General features: G+C 41.6%; 2 protein-coding genes across 2 annotated transcripts in view; both read left to right on the top strand.

The window, feature by feature from the left end:
* Positions 1–13,878, top strand: part of si:dkey-27c15.3 (GON-4-like protein) — a 28,252-nt gene extending 14,374 nt beyond the window's left edge. The window contains exons 19-27 of the mRNA XM_036145392.1: positions 685–832; positions 898–1,014; positions 2,576–3,391; positions 5,252–5,344; positions 8,021–8,218; positions 8,296–8,439; positions 10,218–10,462; positions 13,022–13,124; positions 13,225–13,878. Coding sequence (XP_036001285.1) covers positions 685–832; positions 898–1,014; positions 2,576–3,391; positions 5,252–5,344; positions 8,021–8,218; positions 8,296–8,439; positions 10,218–10,462; positions 13,022–13,124; positions 13,225–13,332 — 1,972 coding nt within the window. The 3' untranslated portion in view covers positions 13,333–13,878. The remainder of the gene's footprint in view (positions 1–684; positions 833–897; positions 1,015–2,575; positions 3,392–5,251; positions 5,345–8,020; positions 8,219–8,295; positions 8,440–10,217; positions 10,463–13,021; positions 13,125–13,224) is intronic.
* A 2,974-nt stretch (positions 13,879–16,852) lies between these two features.
* On the top strand, positions 16,853–25,457 carry LOC105937774 (protein disulfide-isomerase A3). Its single transcript, XM_036145428.1, has 13 exons — positions 16,853–17,134; positions 18,291–18,369; positions 18,448–18,565; positions 18,659–18,766; positions 18,859–18,985; positions 19,077–19,190; positions 19,269–19,394; positions 20,834–21,016; positions 21,121–21,229; positions 21,333–21,461; positions 22,887–22,966; positions 24,759–24,816; positions 24,896–25,457. Exons 1-13 carry the CDS (start codon positions 16,971–16,973, stop codon positions 24,983–24,985), a joined length of 1,485 nt encoding a protein of 494 aa, XP_036001321.1. The 5' UTR covers positions 16,853–16,970; the 3' UTR covers positions 24,986–25,457.
* The last annotated feature ends 302 nt before the right edge of the window (positions 25,458–25,759 follow it).

Genomic DNA, 25,759 nt, shown 5'->3' with positions numbered 1-25,759 from the left:
ACTTAAAACACTGCCCTACATGACAAAAAACATCAAACAGATAAAAATGAAGAAATTATTTGAATTTTTCCACACCTGAAGCTTAATCTGCTAATTAAAACACAACGCCCCTCGTGGACAATATAGGAACTGCATATTTTCAATTAAACAAAGTACATGTTTTTTTCAATAATTGTTTTATCATTCTTTTCCTTTTATCTTGTCCACTTGTGAAAGTGAAATCTGATTAGCTCTTTGTGGCATCTTATTGCCACATTGCCAGACAGGACACTGGGGAAAAAAAAAAAAAAAAAAAAAATATATATATATATATATATATATATATAATTTTTTTTATAATGATAATGCATTTAGCCACAGGGCCGGACTAAATTGTTCGGCAGGCCGGATCCGGCCCGCGGGCCGTATGTTTGACACCCCTGCTTTAAAGTTACAATTATATAGGAACATTTTTGACCAATCTGTATAATCTGATTGAAGTTGACTTTGTAGAGTGCCTTGAGATGACATGCTTCATGAATTGGCGCTATATAAATAAAACTGAACTGAATAAAAAAATTTAATTGGTTAAAAAAGGGAATCGGGGCGAGGCGGCTTAACGACTCCACAGAGCCAACATCTCTGATACAGCGAGGGAAAGCCGGGAACAATGTTGAACACTCGTGTTATTCTGTGTCTCCTCAGTCTGCTGGTCCTCGGCCTCAGGAACATGGAGGGAGCGTGTGACCCACCAAAGCTTGTCTCTCAGTTTCTGCTCAGGAAAACTGTGGTGCAAGTCCGCCGGAGGATCCTGCAGTGCTGCAGGCCGGGAACGCCAGACAACATCGTGAAGGTAAGATGAAAACGGCCTGACCATCCTCCTCCTCCGCTCAGTCACCGACTCTGCCTCCTCTGCAGGCCTTCAGGTATCAGCAGGTGGTCTGGTCCATGCCTACGGCCTGCGGTGGTGTTGACCCGGCGGAGCAGCGCCCCCCTGTGGCGAGGGAAGAGAACAACATGCCTCTCTGGCTCGTGGTATTACAGCCTTGTCACCCTACAGAGATAAAATTACAAGATTAGAGATCCCAGATTAGCACTGAACAAAGGCGTAAACAGCATTATCACTTTAGTAAATATACTGTGGTGTCAGGGATTTACACAAGCACAACTTGATTTGATTGTATTAAATTATAGCAGCGACGCAGCTAGGGTTGGGAATTGAAAAGCTTTTCACGATTCCGATTCCCTTATTGATTCTGTGAAACGATTTGATTCCTTTTCGATTCCAATTTGGGGAAAAAAGGAGAACAAACAGTTTGATGATGAGCATCAACTTTGTTTACTTAACCATCACACGACCTTACAAACTAGCAAGGTCAAGATGTCCACAGCAAATGTGCAACTGGAGTAACATTTATCTTTGTTTAAATAAAAAAAGGAATATAAGAACAAACTTAAATACAGTAGATGAGTTGTTTATAATACAAGAAAATGAAGTTTGCTGTGACAGTTGCTTATTAATCTCGGAAAAGGCATCCGTTTAATGAAAAAGCATTACTGTACAATTTTGGGAAATATTTATTTAAATCCCCTGATTTAAATAAACGAGCGTCACCTTTCTCTCGCTCCTTGAACTGCGGAGCAACTTTGTAGCATGATTCCTTACATCCATTGCAATAGCTAGAATCATGTAATAATTCCAGCTACCAGTAGTTCTAATTAAACATGCTACCAATGAAGGGCTGGATTAACGAGAAAGGCACACTCTCTTAATAACCCCAAAGAGAGGTAGGAAACTGGTTTATTTCCAGAGATGGCATATGATTTACTAGGGACCACATTAAGCACAGCCAGTGATGTAAAACTAGCTACTTACCACCAGAGCTGCCTTCCATGCTGGTCGTAACTTTAGCTTCTGTCCGGTAAGAATCAAAAACACGGCATTTGTTAAATTGTATGCCATGTTGTGTGCGCAGGTGTTTCTGCCTGTTGGATCTATTTCCTCCCGCGGATGTAAATACCATTTTGCAATGATTGCAAAGTGCCTTGTTGCGATCATTCTCTTCCTTAAAATGAAGCCAAACTTTTGACCGCGCCATTTGTTTTGTTTTGCTTTAACCCTGGTCACGCCGTATTTGCTTACTGAATGCCGTGTGCGTAACCTGCGTTAAAAAAACGTGACGTAACTTGCAGAAATTGCTACCACGACGCAATCGAAAAGAGAATCGTTAAGCGAGCTGCCAAACGGTTCCATGGAATCGGAAAACACGGAACCGGTTCTGAACAGGAACCGGTTTTCGATTCCCATCCCTAGACGCAACTACCTCCTCACAGCTTCTAAAGGAGAATTTTTAGTTACAATCAGGCTATTTATTACATTTACTTTTATTATTTTGGTTATAATTTATATTTTTGCATGAATATCTTCTAGGTCAGGAGTCTGTAACCCGCGGATCCTAATAACTTTGGCTAAAAATGATAAATAACCACCAATTTTGAAAAAAAGAAGAAAACTCATAGAAATGATCTGAAGTAAAGTTAATATTTTAAATCGTCCTGAAGGTTCAGTGAGTTTTAAATTGTTTATTTTCCCCAGCGGAGCCTTCCTGTCATCTATCCCACCATCAAACACTTCAACAGCCCCGTCTGCTCCTCCCCGGAGGCGCCGGCGGCCTGCAGGAGGGGCAAAGCCCGTCACAGCCACCTGGCCTTCCTGCGATCGGCCTCCTCCTCCGGCTACAGCTTCCCCTCCGGCACCAGATACCCGCCTCGTCTCCCTCCGAACCTGGACTTCAAACGCATCGGTTTCATCCTGCTGCAGCAGCAGCCGCCCGCCTCGCCTCCTAACAAGTCATCCGGTATCTCTGGGGGTCCGCCCGACTGCTCCTCCCACCCCCGTCTTCCTCACGTCCTTCTAAAGCGCCTCCTGAGCAAAAACGAGAAAAGCACTGACATCATTATCACCTCCACCATCTCCCTGCCAGCCACGGAGCAGATTAAATATCACTGCCGGACTCTGGCGGGCCTGAGGAGGAGGAGAACGAGCAGGAGGCCGTCCGGTTCGTCCCCGGCTGCAGGAAAACCCGGAGTAAAAGGAGGCGAGATCAGGAGGAGGAGGAGGAGGAGGGAAGATGAGGCCGCTGCCTCTCCCGAGGGTCCTGCTTCCTGTACGGACATTGGTAGCAGCATCACCACCGAAGAAGAGCTGGAGGAGGAGGAGGAGGAGAGCGACGTGCTGCTGGTTTTGTCTGAGTCCTCGTCCAGCGCCGCAGGAAGCATCTCCCATGACGACGACCCGCCGGATCCGACGGAGGCGGAGCCAGAACCGGGGAGGAAGGCGGCCGGCGCTGACGGAGACGTCCGAGGCGTGGCTTTAAACGAAGTCGGCGGCGCGTCGGTCACCCAGCAGCAGGTTAAATAACGCTTCTTCTGATGAGAGTCGATGAAATGCGGCAGAACCAGGGGTGAAAGTGAGCCGGTTAGAGGGGAGAGAAGCTGGCAGCTATAAAGATTTAATCCAGAAACAGTCACGTAGGATCAGAAAATAGATCCGCTAACCAGATGCAGTCTGAACCACAATCTGTTTAAGTTTCGTTGTTTTATTTCCCATTTTTCTAAACTAAATGTCTCTCCTTTTTGTTTCTCCTCTCTCCCTCGGACTCGGGATCTCTTATCCAGCCTGAAAAACCTGAACCACTACGTTTAATGCAGGGCTTTGAACCGATTTATTTTTTTCGTTCCGAACAGAAACGGAATTATAACGTTTCCGGTTATGAGTTCCACCAATAAACTGACGTTCCCGAACCGCTTAGAACAAAAAAAATACTTTTCCCGGAACGGTTAATTTCGTTCCTGTCAGCTGTTTAATAGAATTATGTCACATCTTTCTCATCCAGCTTAAACCAGCTATTGATATTGTGTTTGGACTGAGCGTTTTACTTAACGATGGATCGTAATTTACCTCTTATTTAAGATGTGTAGCTCTAGTGGAGACACCCCTCTCTCTCCATTCAGTCAGCGAATGTGTGATGTGATGTCACACAGGAAGTGAACCTCAGCCGTCATGGTAACGTGCGCAGGAAAATATATATATATATATATTTTTTTAGTTAATTAGGCAACGAAAACTTTGAGGAACGAAATAAAACCGGTATTAACCGGTTACCATTATTTTTAAATAAGTGTTCCAGTTCCAGAACATAAAAAAAAAAATAATAACGTTTCCGGTTTAGTTTCTGTTCCCTGTAAAATACAAAAAGTTCCCGGTTTTCGTTCCTTGAACCGGTTCAAAGTCCTGGTTTAATGTCCTTCCACCCGTAGCAAAAGGTCCCAATTAAAATCAACAGGAGAGTTAGAAGTTGTTTCGCTATATTTTGTTCAATCTTAACGACATAAACCAGCGGTGCTGCGTCACCTTGCGACTGAGTTCAGGTGCACATAATTTAGTCCCATGTAATTTAGGTGCGTAATTTAAAGGCTCATTCCTCCTCTTCACTCTGAAGGAGCCCTTTACGGTTTTTATTTAAGCATTTCCCCCAAACATACTGGACAGCCAGACTGTGAAGACATTTAAAAACAAAGAAAAGTGTTTTTAAAATGAATCCGAATGTGAACCAGTAGCTGCTAAAACTGGAGAAATGTGTTCTGATTTTCTGGTAGCAGTTAAAAGAAGAGCAGCAGCATTTTGTTAATCCCAGAGTGAAGAGAACACTGCAAAAAGGGCACTCAAAGTAAGTAAAGTTTTCTTGGAATTTGTGTATTTATCCTAGATTTGAGCAGCTAAATAAAACTATTTGCCAATGGAATAAGATGTTTGCACTTAAAATAAAAACATTTCATCTCCATCATCTTATTTCAAGTGCAGGATATCTATTTATCTTATTTTAGCGGTAAAAATACTCATTCCATTGGCAAATAGTCTTATTTAGCTGCTCAAATGAAGGAAAAATAAACTAATTTCAATAAAATTTGACTTACTTGGAGTTCCCTTTTTGCAGTGAAGTGCAGGAATCTAAGCAAGTTGTAATTAAAGCATAGAATAAAATCTTTAGTCAGCTGTCTCAGTGTGAAAACGCTGGACCGGACCACAGATTTTTAACTGTGCATCAAAGTTAAGATTATTTCCAGGTCTTGTATGCGTCGGATGCAGACTTTAAGTTCCCCGGTCAGCGCTGATGTTGGAGAGCTGAATGAGCCCAAACATACCGGCAAGAGTTTAAAACCACTTTCACTGCAGCTGTTTCACCTGTCGCCGCTGTAAAAATGTTTTCAGGAGAAGCTTTCGTCGGAGGAGACCGAAGACGAGGAGGACGACGTTCAGAGCGAGGCGGAGGATGTGGTGTTTGCTCAGGATTATCTGCACAGGGTGAGAACAGGAGCAGCGCTTCACCCGCCGAGCTTTTCACTCCACAGCCACAAACCCTTATTTGTGTTTTCATCAGAGTTTGATAGACGGACACAAAGTGGTGAGGAGATCCAAGCGGTGAAGTTTATGAAATTATTTGTTAATTAAAAGTCGTCCTTATTGGTACATAACCCCAGAGTGGTCAGTTTGTAGAAATACATTTTGCTCCAAATACAAACATTTGGGGTAGGGCGCTGTCACTCTAGAGCAGGCATGTCCAAAGTGCGGTCCGGGGGCCATTTGTGGCCCCTGGACTGATTCTGTGTGGCCCCCACAACTGCATTTGGTCTACTGGAAAAATTTGGCTGATGGAGATGGAAACATTTTATTTCTATTAGGCTAAAATTAATGCAGACAGATTTTCATCTTACAACTGAAAACATCTGGTACAACACAATATATTCATGTTTTAATAACCACACTTTTTACATTCTATTTAATTTCATAGTAAATATGACCTCATCTGTCTGAGGATTTAACTCGGAGGCAAATTTTTGTGCATTTAATGCTTTTTTTCCATCAAATTTTTATTAAAATTAGCTAAATACAGTGTTTTAAAATAAATACCGACCCAAATCCAGTTCTCATATTGCGAGACCAAAAATAATTCAGGTTTCTTTTATTTTCAGTTGAGTCTAACATAATTAGCAAACTGCTTGACCATCTTTTAATAAAGCAAATGTGCAAAACCCGTTTTTAGCTTTGCATTTACAGTGATTTAACATCCTTTTCCTTCAGAAACTCAGAATAATTTGTTTAATTGAAATCATCATTTTGTGAAGCAGGTAAAAGAATCACAAAATCATTTCTGGGTTATTTTTATCGTTATTATTATCCATTTTTTGGCCCTCGAGTACTTTTGACTTCAGAATTTCGGCCCACATGCCAAAAAGTTTGGAAACCTCTGCTCTAGAGGCTCAAATCTCTTGTTAGTTTTTCAGTGCAAAGCGGCTCAGCCTCAGTCTGATGGAACGCAGAGCATCTGTGAACATCTGTGTTTAAGTCTTACTGCAGTTTATCAGCTGCTTAATTCACTACCCTGGCTGCGTGTTGAGGGTTGTTGAAGTACCAGCATGATGCTACTACCCTGTGATAGAGGGTTGGTTTTTCTCCTTAAATAGCATTTTGCACATTGACCAAAAAGTTTTGTTTTAGTCTAACCTCACATTTGCAGATCCTCCTTCGTGGCTCAGCCTTTTCTCTCTTTCTTTGGGCGACTAATAGTCGTAAAGAGGTTCTTCCACCTGACCTGTAGATCTCTGTAGATCCCTCAAGAGTTGCCATGAGCCTCTTGGCTGCTTCTCTGGTTACGGCTTCCTTTTCCCAGTCGGTCTGCAAACCTACCATGGTTGTTTTTTTTTAAACGGCTGGATTCTTGCTGACACCAGGTTACACACCGCTGGACTCCAGCAGTTAGGGGATTTCTGAAGGCAATTGTTTGTTCTAGACCAGCGGTTCCCAAACTTTTTTAACCACGCACCCCCTTCTGTGTCCCAACCAGGTTCACGCACCGTGGGGGGGTCGTGGCCTAGTGCTTAGAGCAATGTGCTTGCACTCAGAGAAGGATGCAAGTACCCGGTTCGATCCCCACTGCCTGCACTCTGGGTCCCTAAGCAAGACCCTTAACCCCTGATTGCTCCCCGGGCGCCGCACATGGCAGCCCACTGCTCCCCAAGGGTGATGGGTTAAAAGCAGAGAACAAATTTCGTTGTTATGTATGTTTCAATGACAATAAAGATGATATTATTATTATTACTATCTACAAAAAATAAAATAAAAAAAATTCAAACGACGTGAAGAAGAGGAGAATTTGAGAGACATTTTCTGATTCTCGCTTATTTTCTTCTCCTGATCTGTTACAATTCTCTCTCTCTCTTCATCACTAACCTTAGATGTCTCACCTGATAGTTTCCCTGGTTTCAGCCAATTGAGCATATTTGCGAGAAATGACTGAATTAGAGGCACAAGCTAAGTGCGCATATACAGCACAATGTGTAGAAGAAGATAACTTCCTCTATATTTAATAATAATAATTGAACTTTATTGATCTCATAATGGAGAAATTCACTTCTGCATCTTAACCCATCCCCATTGGGGAGCAGTGGGCTGCCACTGTGCGGCGCCTGGGGAGCAATCGGGGGTTAAGGGTCTTGCTCAGGGACCCAGAATGGCAGCTTGTGGGAGTTGAACTCAGAACCTCTGGGACCTAAGCTCTGTGCTCTAACCACTAGGCCACCACTCCCCCAATCTTCATCTCAAAATGAAGCATAGACGGAGACTTCTTCCAATAAATTGATTTTTATTTACTAAATTTACATTTTTTTTTAATTTTAAATTATACAAAGAAAATGTTTATTTACACGTTTTTATGGTGTGGAGGGGGAAAAAACACCATCAGACCGCCATCACAGTTTTCATCTCGCGCAGCTCCACACTTTGGGAATCCCTGCTCCAGACTTTAAGGGTATCAATAAAAGGGTGTGAATATAAAAGCACTCCACATTTCGCGTTGTTCTGTTGCATAAGGTGACCAAAAACGGGAACGTTTCAAGGTGTGAATACTTTTCCCTGGTGCTGTATGTGAAGCCAGGTCTTCAGATTGATTCACCAAAGCGCTTTGTACCGATTTCTATGCAGGTATGTGAAGCGGTCCAGGTGCAGCCGGGTCTCTCCGAGCGGCTGCTGCAGGTGCTGGATGAATTTTCGGCGGCGGGGCCCTCGGGGGCCCCGGAGGTGCTGTACGACAGACTGGGATGCTTGCTGCAGCCGTGGCCTCAGCTGCTCAAAGACTTTGCCGCCTTCCTGAGCCCGGGGCAGGCCGGCAGGTGTGGACTGGTGAGTGACGTCGCCGTGACCGGGACGTTATTTTTGGGTCAGGCGCCCCGGGCTGAACTCTCCGTCTTCTCCGTCAGCTGTTGGAGCAGCAGCTGTTCGAACGCAGCCGGCGGTTCCTGAGGCGCATGGGCCGGAGCCTGGGAGAAAGCTCGCTGCTCTACCAGCAGGTGGTGTCTGTGCTGCAGGGAAGCTCCGCCCCCACATCACAGGACGTGGACAAGGTCATAAAAGTTATATATTAAGTTCTATATTAGTGACATCAGTCTCCATGAGTATTCACTACATCTAGGGTTTGTGAACTGCGTAGATTTACTTATTTCCCCATTTCATCATTTAATATTACATCTATTTATTGTGCATTTATTTATTTCATGATATATTTGTTTATTTACTTTTGTCACACTTAACCGTCCATAGAATCAAGCCCAATCAAGAGTTGACTGATATGCTCAGTGATCAGGTTAAATGTTACCGGCTACTTTCAAACTAAGTTAAATTGCTCGTTGGGTTTGAGAAGTTTTAATTATACAAATAATTAGAAGAGCAGGTAATCTGTTTTTTATGTTGCAGCTATTTTCATGTTGGTGAGAAACCTCTGACTTTACCATTAGGCTTTCTAAGGACGCTTCTGTTTATTTTCCCAACTTTACGTTTAGAAATCTTAACTTTTTTTTTTTTTTTTTTTTTTTTTAAATGGAGGGCATGTTTGCACCGCGTCGTTCACACAACAGACCAGAATGTTTCCAAGTCCTTTTGCGTCACATTTTTTTATGAAATCTGATGGTGGTACATGGGAAGCGTGATTGTATACTGAGGTGGGACTTGTCATATAAAGTTTGGGAAAGGTAAAAAAAAATAAGGTGCGGTTCTGCAGTAAGTCCGACTGTGGTCTCTGAAACCAAGCGCTAAGCCATTCTGAGGTCTATCAACTGAGACCTTATTCACTGTTGAAAGTAGCAGCCTGGATAAACGGCTGACATACCTCCAATGTAAAAATAGATAAATACAGTTTTTCCTTTTGATATAATAATAGTAATATCATCTTTATTGTCATTGTAACATTGAAACATACATTACAATGAAATTTGTTCTCTGCTTTTAACCCATCATCCTTGGGGAGCAGTGGGCTGCCATGTGCAGCGCCCGGGGAGCAATCTGGGGTTAAGGGTCTTGCTCAGGGACCCAGAGTGCAGGCACTGGGGATCGAACCGGGTACTTGAATCCTTCTCTGAGTGCAAGCACGCTGCTCTAACCACTACACTGCAAAAAGGGAACTAAAACTAAGTAAAATTGTTTTGAAATGAGTGTATTTGTCCTTGATTTGAGCAGGTAAATAAGATGATCTGCCAATGGAATGAGTATTTTTACCCTTAAATAAGATAATTAGATATACTGCACTTGAAATAAGATGATGAAGATGAATTGCTCCTATTTTAAGTGCAACCATCTTATTCCATTGGCAGATCATCTTATTTACTTGCTCAGATCAAGGACAAATACACTCATTTCTAGAAACATTTACTTACTTTTAGTTCCCTTTTTGCAGTGTAGGCCATCACTCCCCCATATCTTCTTAAACCTTTGTTTTTTTTTAAACTTTCTAACACATCCCTGATACTAAGAACAGATGCAGTAACCATATAACCGTATTTCTCACTGCATCTCTAATTGTACATTCAAAAGTGATTGACTGGATTGACTTTGCAATAAGCCATTTAAAACAATATCTATAGAGATAAAAATATATATCAGAGGCTGTAAAAAAGATGACTTAAATTCCCCTAAAATGAAGTAATACATAATTTTCTACAATATCACTGACAGCCTTGTTCATATCATACAAATGTCATCCAAGTAGAACCTGGACAGGTCTGATTGGCTGACCTCTCACTTTACCTAATTTTCACGGCATCATATTTTTTTTGACCAATATTTAATGTTAGCATTTAATGTTTCCATATTTTTGGGTCATTAGGAAATAAGAGTTTCTTTTCCTCAGGTTTCATCTTTGCTCAGAAAGCATCCAGACCTGCAGGGTGAGGTCCAGGAGATCTTCCAGCAGCTCCACACCTGCTCCCGGACCGCTGAGGTGGACCCGGCCTCTCAGATTCCTGACAGCGGTGACGGAGCGCCGACCGACGCTATGCTGGAAAGTGATGAAGACGATGAAGGGCAGCGACGAGCCGTTTGTGCCAAAAACATCACGGTGACCTCCAACGGGGAGAAGGTCGTCGTTTGGACTCGGTGAGAACGGAGCACATGTTAAGTTCAGCAGGAGTTCAGGATATTTTTTAGGATGTTTCTACATTTGTTTTCCAAAAAATCAGTGCTTCAAATAAAAAAAAACAAACGTGCACTCTCTACATCCCCTAATGATCTTTCAAAGAGTCACAAAAGTTTTTATACCCGTCTAACTTTTCTACGTTACAAACAACAGCTTCAGTGTTTTGTCTGATGGAGCAGCACAAAGAAGCACAGCATTGTGAAATAAAAGGAAAATGATAAATGCTTTTTTTACCCTTTTTAAAATCTTGAAATGGTTCTCGACTGGGAAAAAAAGTGATTTCATAATTTCAGGTCACATAGAAATATAAGAAATGCGCAGTAAAATAAAAGTAGCACCATAGGCCCAGTTAATACAGTCTATTTTTTAAAAAGAAGTGATATCGGGATGAGTTACACTTCAAACTCTCATCATTCTGCGTCACTTTTTCTCTTTTTGGACATTTCTGGGCTGTTTTAATGTGTTGTGGGAAAACTGACATCTAGACTGCAAAAACGTATCTAAAAACAAGTAAAATTTTCTTAAAGTTAATCTATTTGTCCTTGATTTGAGCCAGTAAATAAGATTGTCTGCCAATGGAATAAGTATCTTTACCCCTAAAATAAGATAATTAGACATCCTGCACTTGAAATAAGATGATGGAGATGAATTGTTCCTATTTCAAGTAGAAAAATCTTATTTCATTGGCAAATCATCTTATTTACCTGCTCAAATCAAGGACAAATACAGTCATTTAAAGAAAATGTTACTTATTTTTAGTTCTGTTTTTGCAGTGTAGTGGCAGGATGCTGTTACTACACAGTTTTAAAAAAATCAACATTCGCTACAGGAGGCACAGTTTTAGCCATTTTATACAATTTCAAAGGAAATACGCCTCTACTTTATGACATGATAGGCCTGTTTTGGCTCTTGAGGGCCGGATAAATTGCCTTGAAGGGCCGCATAAATTGCCTTGAAGGGCCGGAGTCGGCCCACGGACCTTAGGTTTGACACATGTGGTTTAGGGCTTCTTCTACAGTAATGAGGGTGCTGCTCCAGTCTGTTGTGGTAAAGAAAGAGCTGAGCCAAGAAGCAAAGCTCTGGATTTGCCGGTCCGTCTACGCTCCGAAACTCACCTGTGATCATGAGATCTGGATCATGACAGAAGGAACGAGATCCTGGATAAAAGTGTCCGAGGACTGTAAATCCCCTCTGGCCTGGGAACGCCTTGGGATCCCCCAGAATGAGCTGGAGAGGCATTTCTGGATTTCCCTCCTGAACCTGTTGGCCCCCTGTGACCTGATCTCAGATAAACAGAAGTTAATGGATGAATGGAAAATCTTAAAAGTGTGATATGTAGTTAAATTATCCCCTCCTCTTTACTTTGATGCCCTTCAATGAAATCAGCCAGCTGCCTTCTTAAGTGTCCTAATTAGTCAATGTCCTCACTCTGAAACACGGCGGTGACAGTATAGTGCTGTGATGGTGCTGGTGTTCAAGCAGCGTCAAAGATGGATGGAGATGAACAGATTTCACACCCAGACCGCCCTGTAATCAACACTTTAAAACGCTTCAGACTTGAGCAAAAGGTCACCTTCCAGCAGGACAAAGACCCTAAACTTGTTCAAGCAGCATCAAAGATGCACTCCTGACTGTTACTATTGTAACAAATGTTTACATGCATCCTGCACTACTAACTATGACTGAATATTGATTTGCACTGCGGCCTGTCTACTCACAGTACCAATTATTTACACATACATTTGCAATACCGTACTTTAACTGTAATATGCAATTACCTTCCACTGCACTTTAATTTAAATAGCTTCTATCCAAACTCTATTTATTCATCTTATAGTAATAGCTACCTGTATATCATGCTCACAATTCTGCCTATAGTAATAGCCATCTGTACATATATTTATAATACATGTAAACTCTGTTATAATAATCATCTGTATATTATGCTATTGTACATATCTGTAAAACTCCACCTGTAATATCCACCTGTATATTATTTTCGGTACATATCCAGCTGCAAATTTAGTTCACAATAGCAGTTATCTATATATTATACTCATAGGACAAATCTATCAGTAAAATTCTGTTTATAATAGTATCCATCTCTATATTTATTCAGTAATAATCCATGTCCTGTACATATGGAACCATTGTTTATCCTGCGCTTGCTGCTATTGCACTTCTGGTTAAACCTAAACTGCATTTCATTGCCTTGTACCTGTACCTGTGTAATGACAATAAAGTTGAATCTAATCTAATCTAATCTAAAGATGAACAGATTTCACACTGAGACCACCCTGTAATCAACACTTTAAAACGCTTCAGACTTGAACAAAGGGTCTCCTTCCAGCAGGACAAAGACCCTAAACTTATGGCAGCACTTACAGTTAAAGTTCTCAAATAAACTTCAGTAAGAGTTTATGTAAATTTAGTCTGAAATCATAAAAAAAAAACGGAATGATTTAAAAACAATACAAGGTTTAAAAACTCCGCAACCCTCATTGTTCTTCCTGTTTCAGCGAGGCGGACCGTGCCATCCTAACAGCCTGCCAGCAGAGTGGAGCCAACACGAAGACATTCAGACAGGTGTCCGCCCAGCTGGGGAATAAGACTGTTCAGCAGGTGAGAGTGGGCGGAGCTTCAGCGCTCAGGCGATGTTACGGTTTCTTGAACTGAATTGATATCTGTTTCTTTTCTTAACACGCTGAAATATCTCCTCTAGGTGCGCCTTCGTTTCCAGGACCTGATGAAGCTTTTCCTCTCTGCGACCCAAAGGTCCACTTCCTCAGACGGCCGGCCGAGGAGCAGACCAGAGACGGCTCCGGACTGATCCACTGACTCACGGAGGAGTCGGTTACTGACCTCAAAGTGGACATCTAGGGGGAAAAAAGGGCAGATCCAGTTCTTCTGAGGCGAGATCACACCTGTGACCTCTGCTACAGGCGTACTTGAATCGAGGCCAGAAGAAGCCCGGCAGACGGAGCTCAAGCTCCGCACCAAACAGTTTAAGCCAACTGGTTCAGTTCAGGAACTTTATCATTTTAAATGAATGCAGAAGGATCCATGAAAGCGGGGAACAAGTCCTTCAAGACTTCCCCTGAAGGGATGAATACAGAATCGCTGTTGAACGTATTCTTATTTTAGATTTTGTTTGACCTTGGTGCTGTGAAAAAAGGTTCTGATTTGGACATCTTTGCAGGGAAACGGCAGCTTAAATGTTCCCTGCCAGCTTTAATCCTGAATGTGCCGGTCACTGTGAACATCTTAGGAATGATCCACAGCGAGTCCAAGGTGTTTAGAGTATATTTGTATTTCTTTTTTTTCTTTTTTTTTACACGTTATTGATGGCTGGCGCAGAATTAAAGTGTTATCACAACGTTTGGTATTTGTTGTGATAATGATCAAATGGAAGACGCGGTAAGACGTCTGTCCCTCCAGTCAGAGCCCCTCCTACTGCTCTGAAACCGGGCCGATGATTAAATGGGCTGCTTGAATGAAGGGTGCTACTATACCGCTAAACTGCACGCAATAAATGCCTTTAATCATATTTTTAAAATATTTTGAGATTAACTGATGTTTTAATGGGCAAATGGTTCAAGCAGCAGAACCAAGCGTCATCAATACGCGTTTATTAAAATCACGATTTAACACAATTTTTATCCCAGTCTTGTTTCGTCCTAACCTAACCCTAGCCAGATGGATGTCGCTCCGCCTAGCTTCACTCACATCCATCTGGGACCTCTCCCATAGAGAGTGATTTCTCCAACCAATTTTATTGTCCAGCCAATCAGGACGCAGGACTGGAGTTTCATAAATGTGACGTAGTGGAGAAGCAACCGTGACGTGAGACTGTTTTGATTCAGACAACAATGGCGGCTCGCATCGAGGAAGCAAGCGTTAACATTGATGCTGCTATTTCTTCCGTGTTGTCCAATCTAACTAATATTGTTTCATTAAAAGAACATCAGAGAACGGCTCTGAAGGCTTTTGTTGGTGGAAACCATGTTTCCCGGTCGGATTTGGCAAGTTTTGTTTTCCGGGGCACGTCTGCAGCGTCCGCGGCGGAGCGGTTAGCGGTTAGCGTGAACCATGGAGGCCTTTAGTCCTCGACGCGGTCGGCCCGGGATCGACTCCGACCCGCGACGCTTTGCCGCCTGTCTTCCACCCTCTTCCTGTCAGCTCACTGTCAATAAAACACGTGCCACTAGAGCCGCAAACACATTTAAAAAAAAAAAAAAAGTTTTGGTTTTTCCTGCGTCGCTCTCACAGCATCACGGGTTAGCTTCGGTGTGATAAAGATGACAGACAAGTGGTTTATCCAATCATATGCAAGGATTTTTGATAAGGCCCAGCCTTCTGAAACAGCATTCCTATGGATCTGTTCCAGATAGATGAGTGGAGCTAGGCGGAGCGAAATTCATGTGGCTAGGGTCAGGTTAGTTTCGTTCTGGGACCAATTAAAAAATATACAGATAGTCACTGTCCTAATCTAGACTAAATAAGGGGTTTGTTTTACTGCCACCAGATGTCATTCAACCTTTTGCTCCTACACGCCACACACAATGATCATCGAGTCTGAGCTGAAATGGTCCGTTTCAGCTCAGACTTTGGGAGACATGGCGCTAAAATTCAACTGTAAAACAGTTTTTTTCTGAAGGTGGGGAAAAACCACGAGGACCCCAGATGTCTGGTCGGTTATTCTTCAAAACGCGACTTTCAAGTTATTCAGCACCTCAAACTGGGATCTTCTCTATGTTCTTCTTAACCAGCTTGGAACGTATTTATTATGTATGTTTAATGTATCTCCAATGACCCCAGTGATGCTGGGTTTTTGTGAGGTCACTCGTTACACAAGAAGGACTTCCAAAAGCAAAAACTTTACTCGACTAGACTAAAACCTGTTGACGGTCTGACACTGGACTGCAAGGTTTGTTTATTCGTCTGTGTTTTGGCTTTTAATGTTTAGGAAAGGAGGAATTAATGTAAAACTTGTACTGGCGCTCTCTTCGTTGGGGTTTTGGACTCTGAAATGCCTTAAATACTTGGTTTCCCTTCAGTCTGAGCACATTCAGTTTATACAGGCAGCTTTAACTGTTCAGGACTGATAGTCAATAGCCGTTCAATAGCAATTTAACTTTACTTTATAGAAAAAAAAATGTGTATGCGCCTAACTAACCCCTTTGGTCAGAATGAAAGCTTTTGTTTTGCTGTAACCTCCTCTCATGAACAGCAGGACTGTTTGTACTAAAACTCAACCTCCAAAAATATTATTTTGCCATAGTGACAAAAAAACAAGCCTTTTTAATTTTTAAAAGCCTTGCTTACATCTTTGATGAAGGTTTTCTTGTAGTGACTGTTTTAATTGTTTTTGACATGGACCAAAACACACGATCAATAAAAAACAAAAAAATGCTATATTTTTCAAAAATCTTTTTATTTTTTATTTTAAGCAGATAGATGCTTGGTACCACATTCATGTTTTTAAGCAATTATGTATGAATGTCCAGCCATCGTGGTGACAGGGAGTGAGATGCGAACATGCTTTGACGTCAAAGTTTGCTCTGGCACCAAAAGAAGGGCAAAATATCTTTTTGAAGATGTTGGGAAAATTGTACATGAAAAAAGCAACATAGAATAAGGTAGATTTGAGTTCCCAGAGGTAATCAAGGACAAAGATCTTAATTTCTGGACTCGTGTTCTGCAGTCTGACGAACTTGAAATTTGACTGGGCGGGCTTGCAATTCAGAGCTTTTCCAACTGAAGTACGGGGGTGGAAGCATCATGTTGTGCTTGTATGTTGCTTCAGGAAGATGGCGTTATAAAGAAAGCCAAACAATTAAAACCTTGGTACAAAAGTACCATCTCATTTTAAAGAAATGTGTGCAAAATATTGATAATACAGTTTTAATATATTTTACGTATAACCTACGCATAGGGTAGGGGCTAATATTTGCTAGATTCTTGCTCATATTAGGGACGTTACAGATCTTTAGAGCTGATGGGCCGTTTGACCAATAGCGTGCTTACATCACATCCCTCAAGATGTCGCAGGACCAATCAGAGAATGTAATTACCTTCTCCAGGTCCCGCCTCTCATTTGACGGTTGCTTGTTGTGGTAGGCAGAGGAAACGACCGCAAGCAAGTTTTACTTCAGATTAAAAGCTGTCAGTTGAATTTATGAAAAAAATACTGTGATTTGGAATCGATTTGTGTATAATCGATGTAAATATGGATAGTAACGGGTATTTATTGTGTAAAGAGATGACGTCATCGGATAAAAATAAGAACTTGGAGCGTAAGTTAAATCATCGACTATTATTTTGATAGCTATGACCGGAAATATCTGTTATTTTTTTGTTAGGTTGATGCTAAATGTAGCTACAGTCCTCTTCGCTCAGTGACAGCCCAGTTTTCATCGTGTTTATTTTAATTTTACAGTCACTGTTGGGTCCTGCTCTCTCCTCCTCATGATGCCCGTTATCCCTCTCCTGTCCGCTGTCTCTCTGGCGCTGCTGTCTCTCTGTCCAACTGCCCTGTGCGCGCGCAGGGACGTGCTCGAGCTCGGCGACGCGGACTTCGACTACCTGGCAACGGAGCACGAGACCATGCTGGTGAAGTTCTACGCTCCATGGTAACCGCTTCCGCTAGCTCTGGGCGTGGGTTCAGCTATTTGGATTAGTTGTACGTTCATCTGTCATCCAGCATTTAAACAGTCCCACTACCTGTTCCCAGGATTCCTCCTCATTAATTAATTCATTTTCTCTAGAAGGCATATGGGTTTGAAAGTTAAATATATTAAATGTTCTTTTCACAAGCTAGCAACAAGAAAATTACACACAATCACTGAAACTGCACTGATTGCCGTTTTGGGCAGGTTTCCATAAACAAAGCTGTCGGCTACTAGTTTCATTCATCCATTTATTTTTCTGATCATGCATCCATCAGAACATTCATCCATTCATTCTGTCCATCCATCAATCCCTGTTTTTCCGTCTGTCCATATGCAGGGTTTAGGTTTCCCCTCATGGTCTTCTCCCAGTGGAATAAGTCTGGAAAACCACCAAAGAAAGATGCTCAACCGCCTTAGAATAAGTTATTTCAATGCAGTGTAGCCATGGATGGCTTTAGACAAGGGCCAACCAGGGCCAGTGCCCCTGTAGAACTACTGAAGGCGTAATACAAAATAAACTCCTTATGATGACATATGCTGGCACAGAAATGTAACTGATTGGTTCCTTGGACCAATTATTATAATTTTTTTACCATTGCAGTTTTACTTTAGTTTTAAAAATTGAATTATTGCACTTTTAGCTGCAAATATATTGAAATAGAACCACAGATTTGCTTTTTTTTTTCATTCTTTTGTACTGTGACCCTGCCCCCGCCCGGTAAATTTAGTCTAGAACCACAAAAGAGTGTAGCAGTTGCGCTTCAAGCCATATAAGGCAGAGAAAGTGCCAGTGACTAATATTGTTACTCCTGGAAATATAACCTTCCAATTGTTGCTGTACTCTGCTAGTCAGCTCCCTGGAGACTCCAACAAAATGCAATTTATTTAGACGTACTCCTAGCTGGTTGCCACATACTTTTTTAACCAATTTTATATTGTACTTCTGTTTTTCTTAGCACCCAAGTTGCTAGCTTAGTCTACATAGTCCTTAATGTTTTTTGATTTGTCTGTGATTTCTCTTCATCCATTCTTTATCTTTATTATTCATCTGACCATTGTTGTTTTGCCTCTCTCGTCCTTTACCATGTCTGTCCTTCCTCCCCCTCCTGTCCATCAGGTGTGGCCACTGTAAGAAACTGGCGCCAGAGTTTGAAAAAGCAGCCGGTCGGCTCAAAGGAACTGTTCAGTTGGCAAAGGTATTGCTGTGAATATTGTTGTTAATGTCGTTGTTATTGTTATTACTAACGGAAAGCCAATTTCTCCCTGTCTTCCAGGTGGACTGCACTGCTAACGCGGAGACCTGTGGTCGTTTTGGTGTTACCGGGTATCCCACTCTGAAGATCTTCAGGTCTGGCAGGGATTCTGCACCCTATGATGGGCCTCGCACTGCCAGTAATAAAACTTTAAAACAATTTTTTTTAAAAGCATAGATTTAAAAGTTAAAAACAGGGATTTAAGTGTAAATATATATGTGTGTGTGTACAGATGGGATCTACAACTACATGAAGAAGCAGAGTGGTCCAGACTCGGTCCATCTGAAGAGTAAAGAGGACCTCCAGGACTTTGTCAACAACTACGATGCCAGCATTGTCGGTATGATCGCCGTTACGGCGGCTCTTTCAGGGACTCGTTCCTGCTGCAGGCGTCATCGCTGTGTCACATGGTTGGTGTTGTTTTCTCTTCAGGGGTTTTCTCCGGTGCTGACGCCCCGCGTCTGGCGGAGTTTCTCAACGCCGCCGGTCTGTTGAGAGAACAGTTCAGATTTGCTCACATCACGGCTCCGCAGATCGCTGAGGAGCACACTCAGACAGAGTGAGTTTTCAGGCACAAAGTTACACATCTGCAGAATTAAAGTTTGCCGAATTAAAGAAAACTGGCCTTTGCATTTCTTTGTCTTTCCCAGAAGCGTGTTACTTTTCCGACCTCCAAGACTGTCCAACGCGTTTGAGGACAGCGTTGTGGTCTTCAAAGATTACCTGACCATCAGCTCCCTGAGGCGCTTCATCAGAGATCACATGTGAGACTTTTTTCCACTTCAGAGATAAAAGCAGAAACTGGTGCTACTTTGTCTGATCCTCTGTTTGTCCTCGTGTAGCTACGGCCTGTGTCCTCACATGACTGTGGAGAACAGAGACCGTCTCAGGGTGCGTGACTTGCTGACAGCATACTACGACCTAGACTATCATCACAACGTCCGAGGGTCCAACTACTGGAGGAACAGGTGACGCACCATCACACAAGCAGCACGCAAATACAAGAGTTTGTTTTTTTTTGCTTGTTTTTGCAAAGTTTTCTAAAACACTGGTGTTGATTCCCTCATTTAAAGTTTTTCAGTTTCAGGTTTTTAAATCAGGATGCACGTATTGCTCAGCAGGTGATGAGAACAGGTATATATTGAGCTCTGTGAGTTTGATCAGTGATTTGCAGATCGGGTTTTGAATAATCTATATTTTTAGAGGATATAAATAAATTCTTCGACACCGGTTCACGCTTGACGTTTTTGTGTGAAAGCTTTCATTAACATACTCAAAGCTGGCTGTTTGAGATGCTTGCAAGATGAATCAAGATTCCTTGGACAGATTGACAGTGGATGGATAAATTGGTGCTTGGATGAACAGATGGGTGGATGCTTGGACAAATGGATGGTTCTTTGATGAACGCCTGGGGGAACGAATGGATGGGTGATTGGAAAGATGGACGGCTGTATTCATAAGCCCTATTCACATGGGGTAGGCATTATCTGTGGACCCCATGTAATAAATAAGTTACCCCCCTATGTCAGCTTTTTATGTGGCACATTCACACGGGATAACGTGTAGTCTCATATTTGGTCTTGTCTTATTCTTTTCCCCCCTGTCTATAACACTGTGCACAGTGTTTTGCTGAGGTCTCACATCAATGGTAAATGTGTTGTGTGGCGCTTTATCAAGTCCGACAACCCCAGAGCGCTTTACACTACATTCGGAGCAGGGGATCGAACAGGCAAACCACCAGTTACAATGCAGCCTCCATTCTTCACCAAAAGCAAATAAAAATGCGCCCAGGAAACAAAAACTGCCTAATCACAAATCGGTTCCCGGCCATTTCTGTCCAAATCACAGAGCTGCCTATCGACCCCGGATTAGTATTATCACAGGAAAAAATAAATTCAAAACGTAGTGGGCAATTTGAGGGGGAATTTTTACTTTACAAATTACTGATGGTAGATTCGCACAGGATTAATACAACACAGAGCATTTCCACAATTATTACAAATCGCATGTGGTTCTAGGTAAAACTAATCCCGTCGGAATAGGGCTTTAGTTTGATGCATGGATGCTTGAATAGACGGACGGATGAAAGGATCAATTGTTTGGTTGCTGGATGGATACTAAAAAGGAGGGATGTGCAGACAAGTATTTGGCTGGACAGATGAATGTTTGATTGATACTTGTATCTTTTATTAAATTGCTCTTTAAGAAGATTGCTGTTATCCACAGTTGGATGATCGAGCTCCCAGGTTAAACGACGACGCAAGATTTGAGTTAAATTTCTTCTGATGAATCGCTCAAAGCTTCTCCGTTCTGCTCTCTTGAACCAACAAGTGAATTATTACTTCCTAGACAGACTGACAGTTTAGACGACTGTATTCAGCGCTCTCCTCTTCGTGCCTGTTGCCAGGGTGATGAAGGTAGCATCCAAATACGCTGGACGTGGCCTACTGTTCTCAGTAGCCAATAAGAGGGACTTCCAGGCTGAGCTGGAGGACGACTACGGCCTGGGAACGTCAGACGGAGGCGAGCTGCCATTCGTGACGATCCGGACCAAACTGGGCCACAAGTACACCATGAGGGAGGAGTTCACGTAGGTAACACGGCCCGACTGGGTGAACATATCCCAGTCGTCTCGCTGTGTCTGACTCGGTTATTTCTCCTGCCGTTTACCGACTGTGACCGTGTGTGTTTCAGGAGGGACGGTCAGTCACTGGAGAGGTTTCTGGAGGATTACTTCGCTGGCCGTCTCAAACGTTACATCCGATCAGAACCAGTACCTGAGAAGAACGCCACTCCTGTGAAGGTGAGATGGAAATGACTGCATTGTAACGTTTGAAGCCAAGGACCAGCAGCTCCACTGCGGTTCTGCTGTAACCCGCGACCTCTGTTTGACTTCTGCGCCCCAGGTGGTCGTTGCCGAGTCGTTTGATGAAATCGTCAATGATCCACGTAAGGATGTTCTGATTCAGTTTTACTCTCCGTCGTGTCCGCACTGCAAGAAGCTGGATCCGGTTTACAGAGAGCTGGCCCAAACGGTACAAAATGTTTGTTTATTGTGACAATTATTGGTGTGAAATGGATAGAGCCGCTACTAATATCCCATCATCTCAATAGGAAACACAACTCCCGACAGAACCAAACCATTCAGTGGCGCGCTTTTAGGAACTACAGTTAAACCCAAAAATTATTTACACCCTTGGCAGATTCAGATTTAGGATTATTTTCACTTAGCCAAGAAGTTTGTTTCTGACAAGAAATGAAACAAACTACATTAGCTCTCGTAAAAGAGAATTCATTTTCAAACAGAAAATCTGTTTTATGTACATTTTATTAAAAAAATGGATTGACAATATTTACACCCTTCTAAATAATCAAGTAGAACTCTTAATTGGATTTACATCAGTGAAACCCTTCCTATTATTCCTGACGAGCTTCCCTGGTATTTTGATTATTTGTCTTTGACGAAGAGCTCCAAGCCTTTGAGGCGGGATGGCCTCCTTGCCATCATCCTGATCTTTCGCTCCTTCCACTAACGATCAGAGTCAGGAATCTGGCTGGGCCGCTCCACAACAGCTTACTTTGGGTCAGAACAAACATGTTGGTCAAATTAAAAGACTACTTTACACCTAAACCTACCAGGGTTATGAATCATTTTGGCAATAACTGTATTAGGGCTGAACGATTTTGGAAAATAATGTAATTGCGTTTTTTTTATCTTAATATTGCAATTTAATGCGATTATTTTTAAGTTTAATTTATCTTGTCTTTTTAAACATATACAAACAAATCAATCTGTTTCATCGCTGTGCAGATTAGGTGCTAAAAGAGCCACTGCGTCTCAACTCGGAGCAGAAATGATTGCGTTCGATATATTTTCAACCAAAACTGCAATTTGATTTAGACTTTTCTCTGCATCAACCACAAGCAAATGGCCTCTAGATAAAGATGTTTGTAAACAAGGACTATTTTAAACATGAACGTTAATTTTTTTTTTATTAATCAGAATATTATTCAATAGAACAGCTTTTAATTGAGTTGGACATCAATCCTTGTTGAACATAAAGTGCAACCAGCAAACCAGTCTATGTATTAAACTGATTGACCAGAACTTAATTCTATGGTAAGATTCCTGAAAGTTTCTGGTAAAACAGTATGATTATATAAACTCTAAAACTAGTAATAAAATTAGATTATCTCACTGCTGCAGCTCTCTACCCTTCCATGTGGAGCAAACCCACTTTAAACATAATCACTGACCCCTAAAGGACTGATTCACTAATTGTTACATAGCCAAAAATTGCTGACCTCTGTGATTTGGAAATTGTGTTTTTTTTAAATTGCGATTATATTGAAGATGCGATTAAATTTTGCAGCCCTAAACTGAATAAACACCCCATTAACACAAATAAAGTTTTCTATTCACGGTTGCCTGTAGACTGACTAATTTTCTGTTTTCTCAGCTGTATTCTGACCCAAACATCGTCATCGCCAAGATGAACGCCGTCAATAACGACGTCCCCCTGGGATACGATGTCCAAGGGTGAGGTTGGAGCTTATTACAGCTTCTAGCAGGATTTCCTTTATCCGCTTTGAATTCTTCCACATTTTCTTCCACTACTAGATTGTGTTTGCAAGCCAAATCTTACGGATTTGTCGCTCTCAACTTTTAAAAAGATTGGGTCGATTTTAGATTTCTCTGTTTTTAAGAAGCCAGTATGAGGTTTTTTCTTTTAGTACCTCGGTTCTTAAAAGTCGTGGTAAATTAGAAAAGTGCATTCATATGAGTCAGCAGATGTCCGTCTTGTTTCCACAACAAAAATCCATTAAAAACTGGAATGATTTTCCATTTTCTGTTGACACATCGACATGACGAGGTTATACCGTATTTTACGAACTGTAAGGTGCACTTAAAATCCTTAAATCTTTGCCTTATATATGATTAAAGTTGTGCTTACTGGCCGATTTTATGTGGTACAATGTGCTCAAAAATCTGTTAAAACATGTGAGTAAGACTTTGTTAAGCATCAAAGTTCCGCTCAGTGGATATTCAAAGCATTACGGTACACTACCTTATAGGACCCCTGAGCTGTCTACAAGACTGCCTGACTGTAATTTCGAAACTAGAAGTGCATTTATGTAAAGACCATAGACATAATATCAGAGTAGACCCCGCAATGACTGTCGCTGCGCAGGAACTATGGCTGCCATCTTGGGGCGGTCAACCTGCTACCCTAACCTGCTGATTCAAGCTGATACGCGATGGTTGGAACCAAAGATCTTAAATTTGGACTCATTAGACCAAAGCACAGATTTCCACTGGTCTAATGTCCATTCCTTATGTTTTTTAGCCCAAGCAAGTCTCTTCTGCTTGTTGCCTGTCCTTAGCAGTGGTTTCCTAGCAGCTGTTTTACCATGAAGGCCTGAATCACACAGTCTCCTCTTAACAGTTGTTCTAGAGATTGTCTGCTGCTACAACTCTGTGTGGCATTGACCTGCTCTCTAATCATGAGCTGCTCTTAACCTGCGATTTCTGAGGCTGGTAACTCGGATTAATTTATCCTCTGCAGCAGGGGTGACTCTTGGTCTTACTTTCCTGGGGCGGTCCTCATGGGAGCCAGTTTCTTTGTAGCGCTTGATGGTTTTTGCGACTGCACTTGGGGACACTTTCAAAGTTTTCCCAATTTTTCGGACTGACTGGCCTTCATTTCTTAAAGTAATGATGGCCACTGGTTTTCCTTTACTTAGCTGCTTTTTTCTTGCCATAATACAAATTCTAACAGTCTATTCAGTAGGACTATCAGCTGTGTATACACCTGACTTCTGCACAACACAACTGATGGTCCCAACCCCATTTATAAGGCAAGAAATCCCACTTAATAAACCTGACAGGGGACACCTGTGAAGTGAAAACCATTTCAGGTGACTACCTCTTGAAGCTCATCAAGAGAATGCCAAGAGTGTGCGAAGCAGTAATCAAAGCAAAAGGTGGCTACTTTGAAGAACCTAGAATATAAGACATATTTTCAGTTGTTTCACACTTTTTTGTTAAGTATATATTTCCACATGTGTTAATTCATAGTTTTGATGCCTTGAGTGTGAATCTACAATTTTCATAGTCATGAAAATAAAGAAAACTCTTTGAATATATATATATATATATATATATATATATATATATATATATATATATATATATATATATATATATTCTAGTTCTAGTTCTAGTTATCCTGTCAACAGGTTTAGAAGTGCACAGATGTGCTGATGTATCACATAAATCACAGTGAAATGCAGTAAATTCTTTGTTTTGTGCTGTTTTTCTTTCCTTCCAGCTTTCCAACTATTTATTTTGCTCCAGTGGGTAAAAAAGAGGATCCTGTTCGGTACCAGGTAAATCGCAGCCGGTCCAGTGGTTTTACACCTGCAGGTTGTCACGTGAGGTCTGATGATGTTTCCTGCTTCTTTTCAGGGAACTCGAGAGCTGAAAGACTTCTTACAGTTCTTGAAACGTGAGGCGAGTCACAACCTGGTGCTCCCTGGGTTTAAGGAGGAACTGTGACACTTGTTCACCCACCGGTCTCAGGCGAGAGAGAATAAAACACTGTCAGTGACAGACCCATAAAGGGACAAGGCCAGTTCTGCTCTTTTTAATGGACCTGGTGCAGAATTGGTCTGAAAAATATTCTCTAAAACAGACTGAGTCCACCCTGATTTCTTTCTTTATGCCCAAAATACTCACCTAACTTGTCATATTGCCTCGCTAAATTATTTATTTATTTATTTATTTATTAAGCCATCTCATATGCTGGGTTTATTTATTTTGTATTTTAAGCAAAGTTGTCATGGATAAGTTGTATTTATTGATCACGTGTCATTTGTATATGGTGCAATGTTGTATTTATTTATTTTACATGAGACTAACCTTTGTTACTAACTGAGCTGTGACTGTACTGATTAAGATATCTGGTCTGAGCCTTTTTAACAGTGAAGCTCTGCTGGGACTGTTTAATAAACTATTAACTCACATCTGATTGTTGGTGTAGTTCTAAATGCATTATGGAGCTTGCAAATGTTATTTCCTTTATTGTTTGTTTTGTTTTAATACAAAAATATGTCTCTGATTACATAAATTGTTATTCCTACCTATATTTTCTATCTATACTTTCAAATACTCTAATTTCCCTCAGCCTTGAACAGCCGATATAACAATACTGCACAGCCGTAAATATATTTTTCTGATTTTAATTCACCGGGAATATATTATGTACTGGTGCAAACTTTATTGTCATTTTGTATGCACAGAGTGCGTACAGAACGAAATTTCGTTCGCATA

This window comes from Fundulus heteroclitus, chromosome 13 (genome assembly GCF_011125445.2).
Source record: "Fundulus heteroclitus isolate FHET01 chromosome 13, MU-UCD_Fhet_4.1, whole genome shotgun sequence".
NCBI lineage: Eukaryota > Metazoa > Chordata > Actinopteri > Cyprinodontiformes > Fundulidae > Fundulus > Fundulus heteroclitus.
This window is presented reverse-complemented; position numbering and strand designations above follow the sequence as displayed.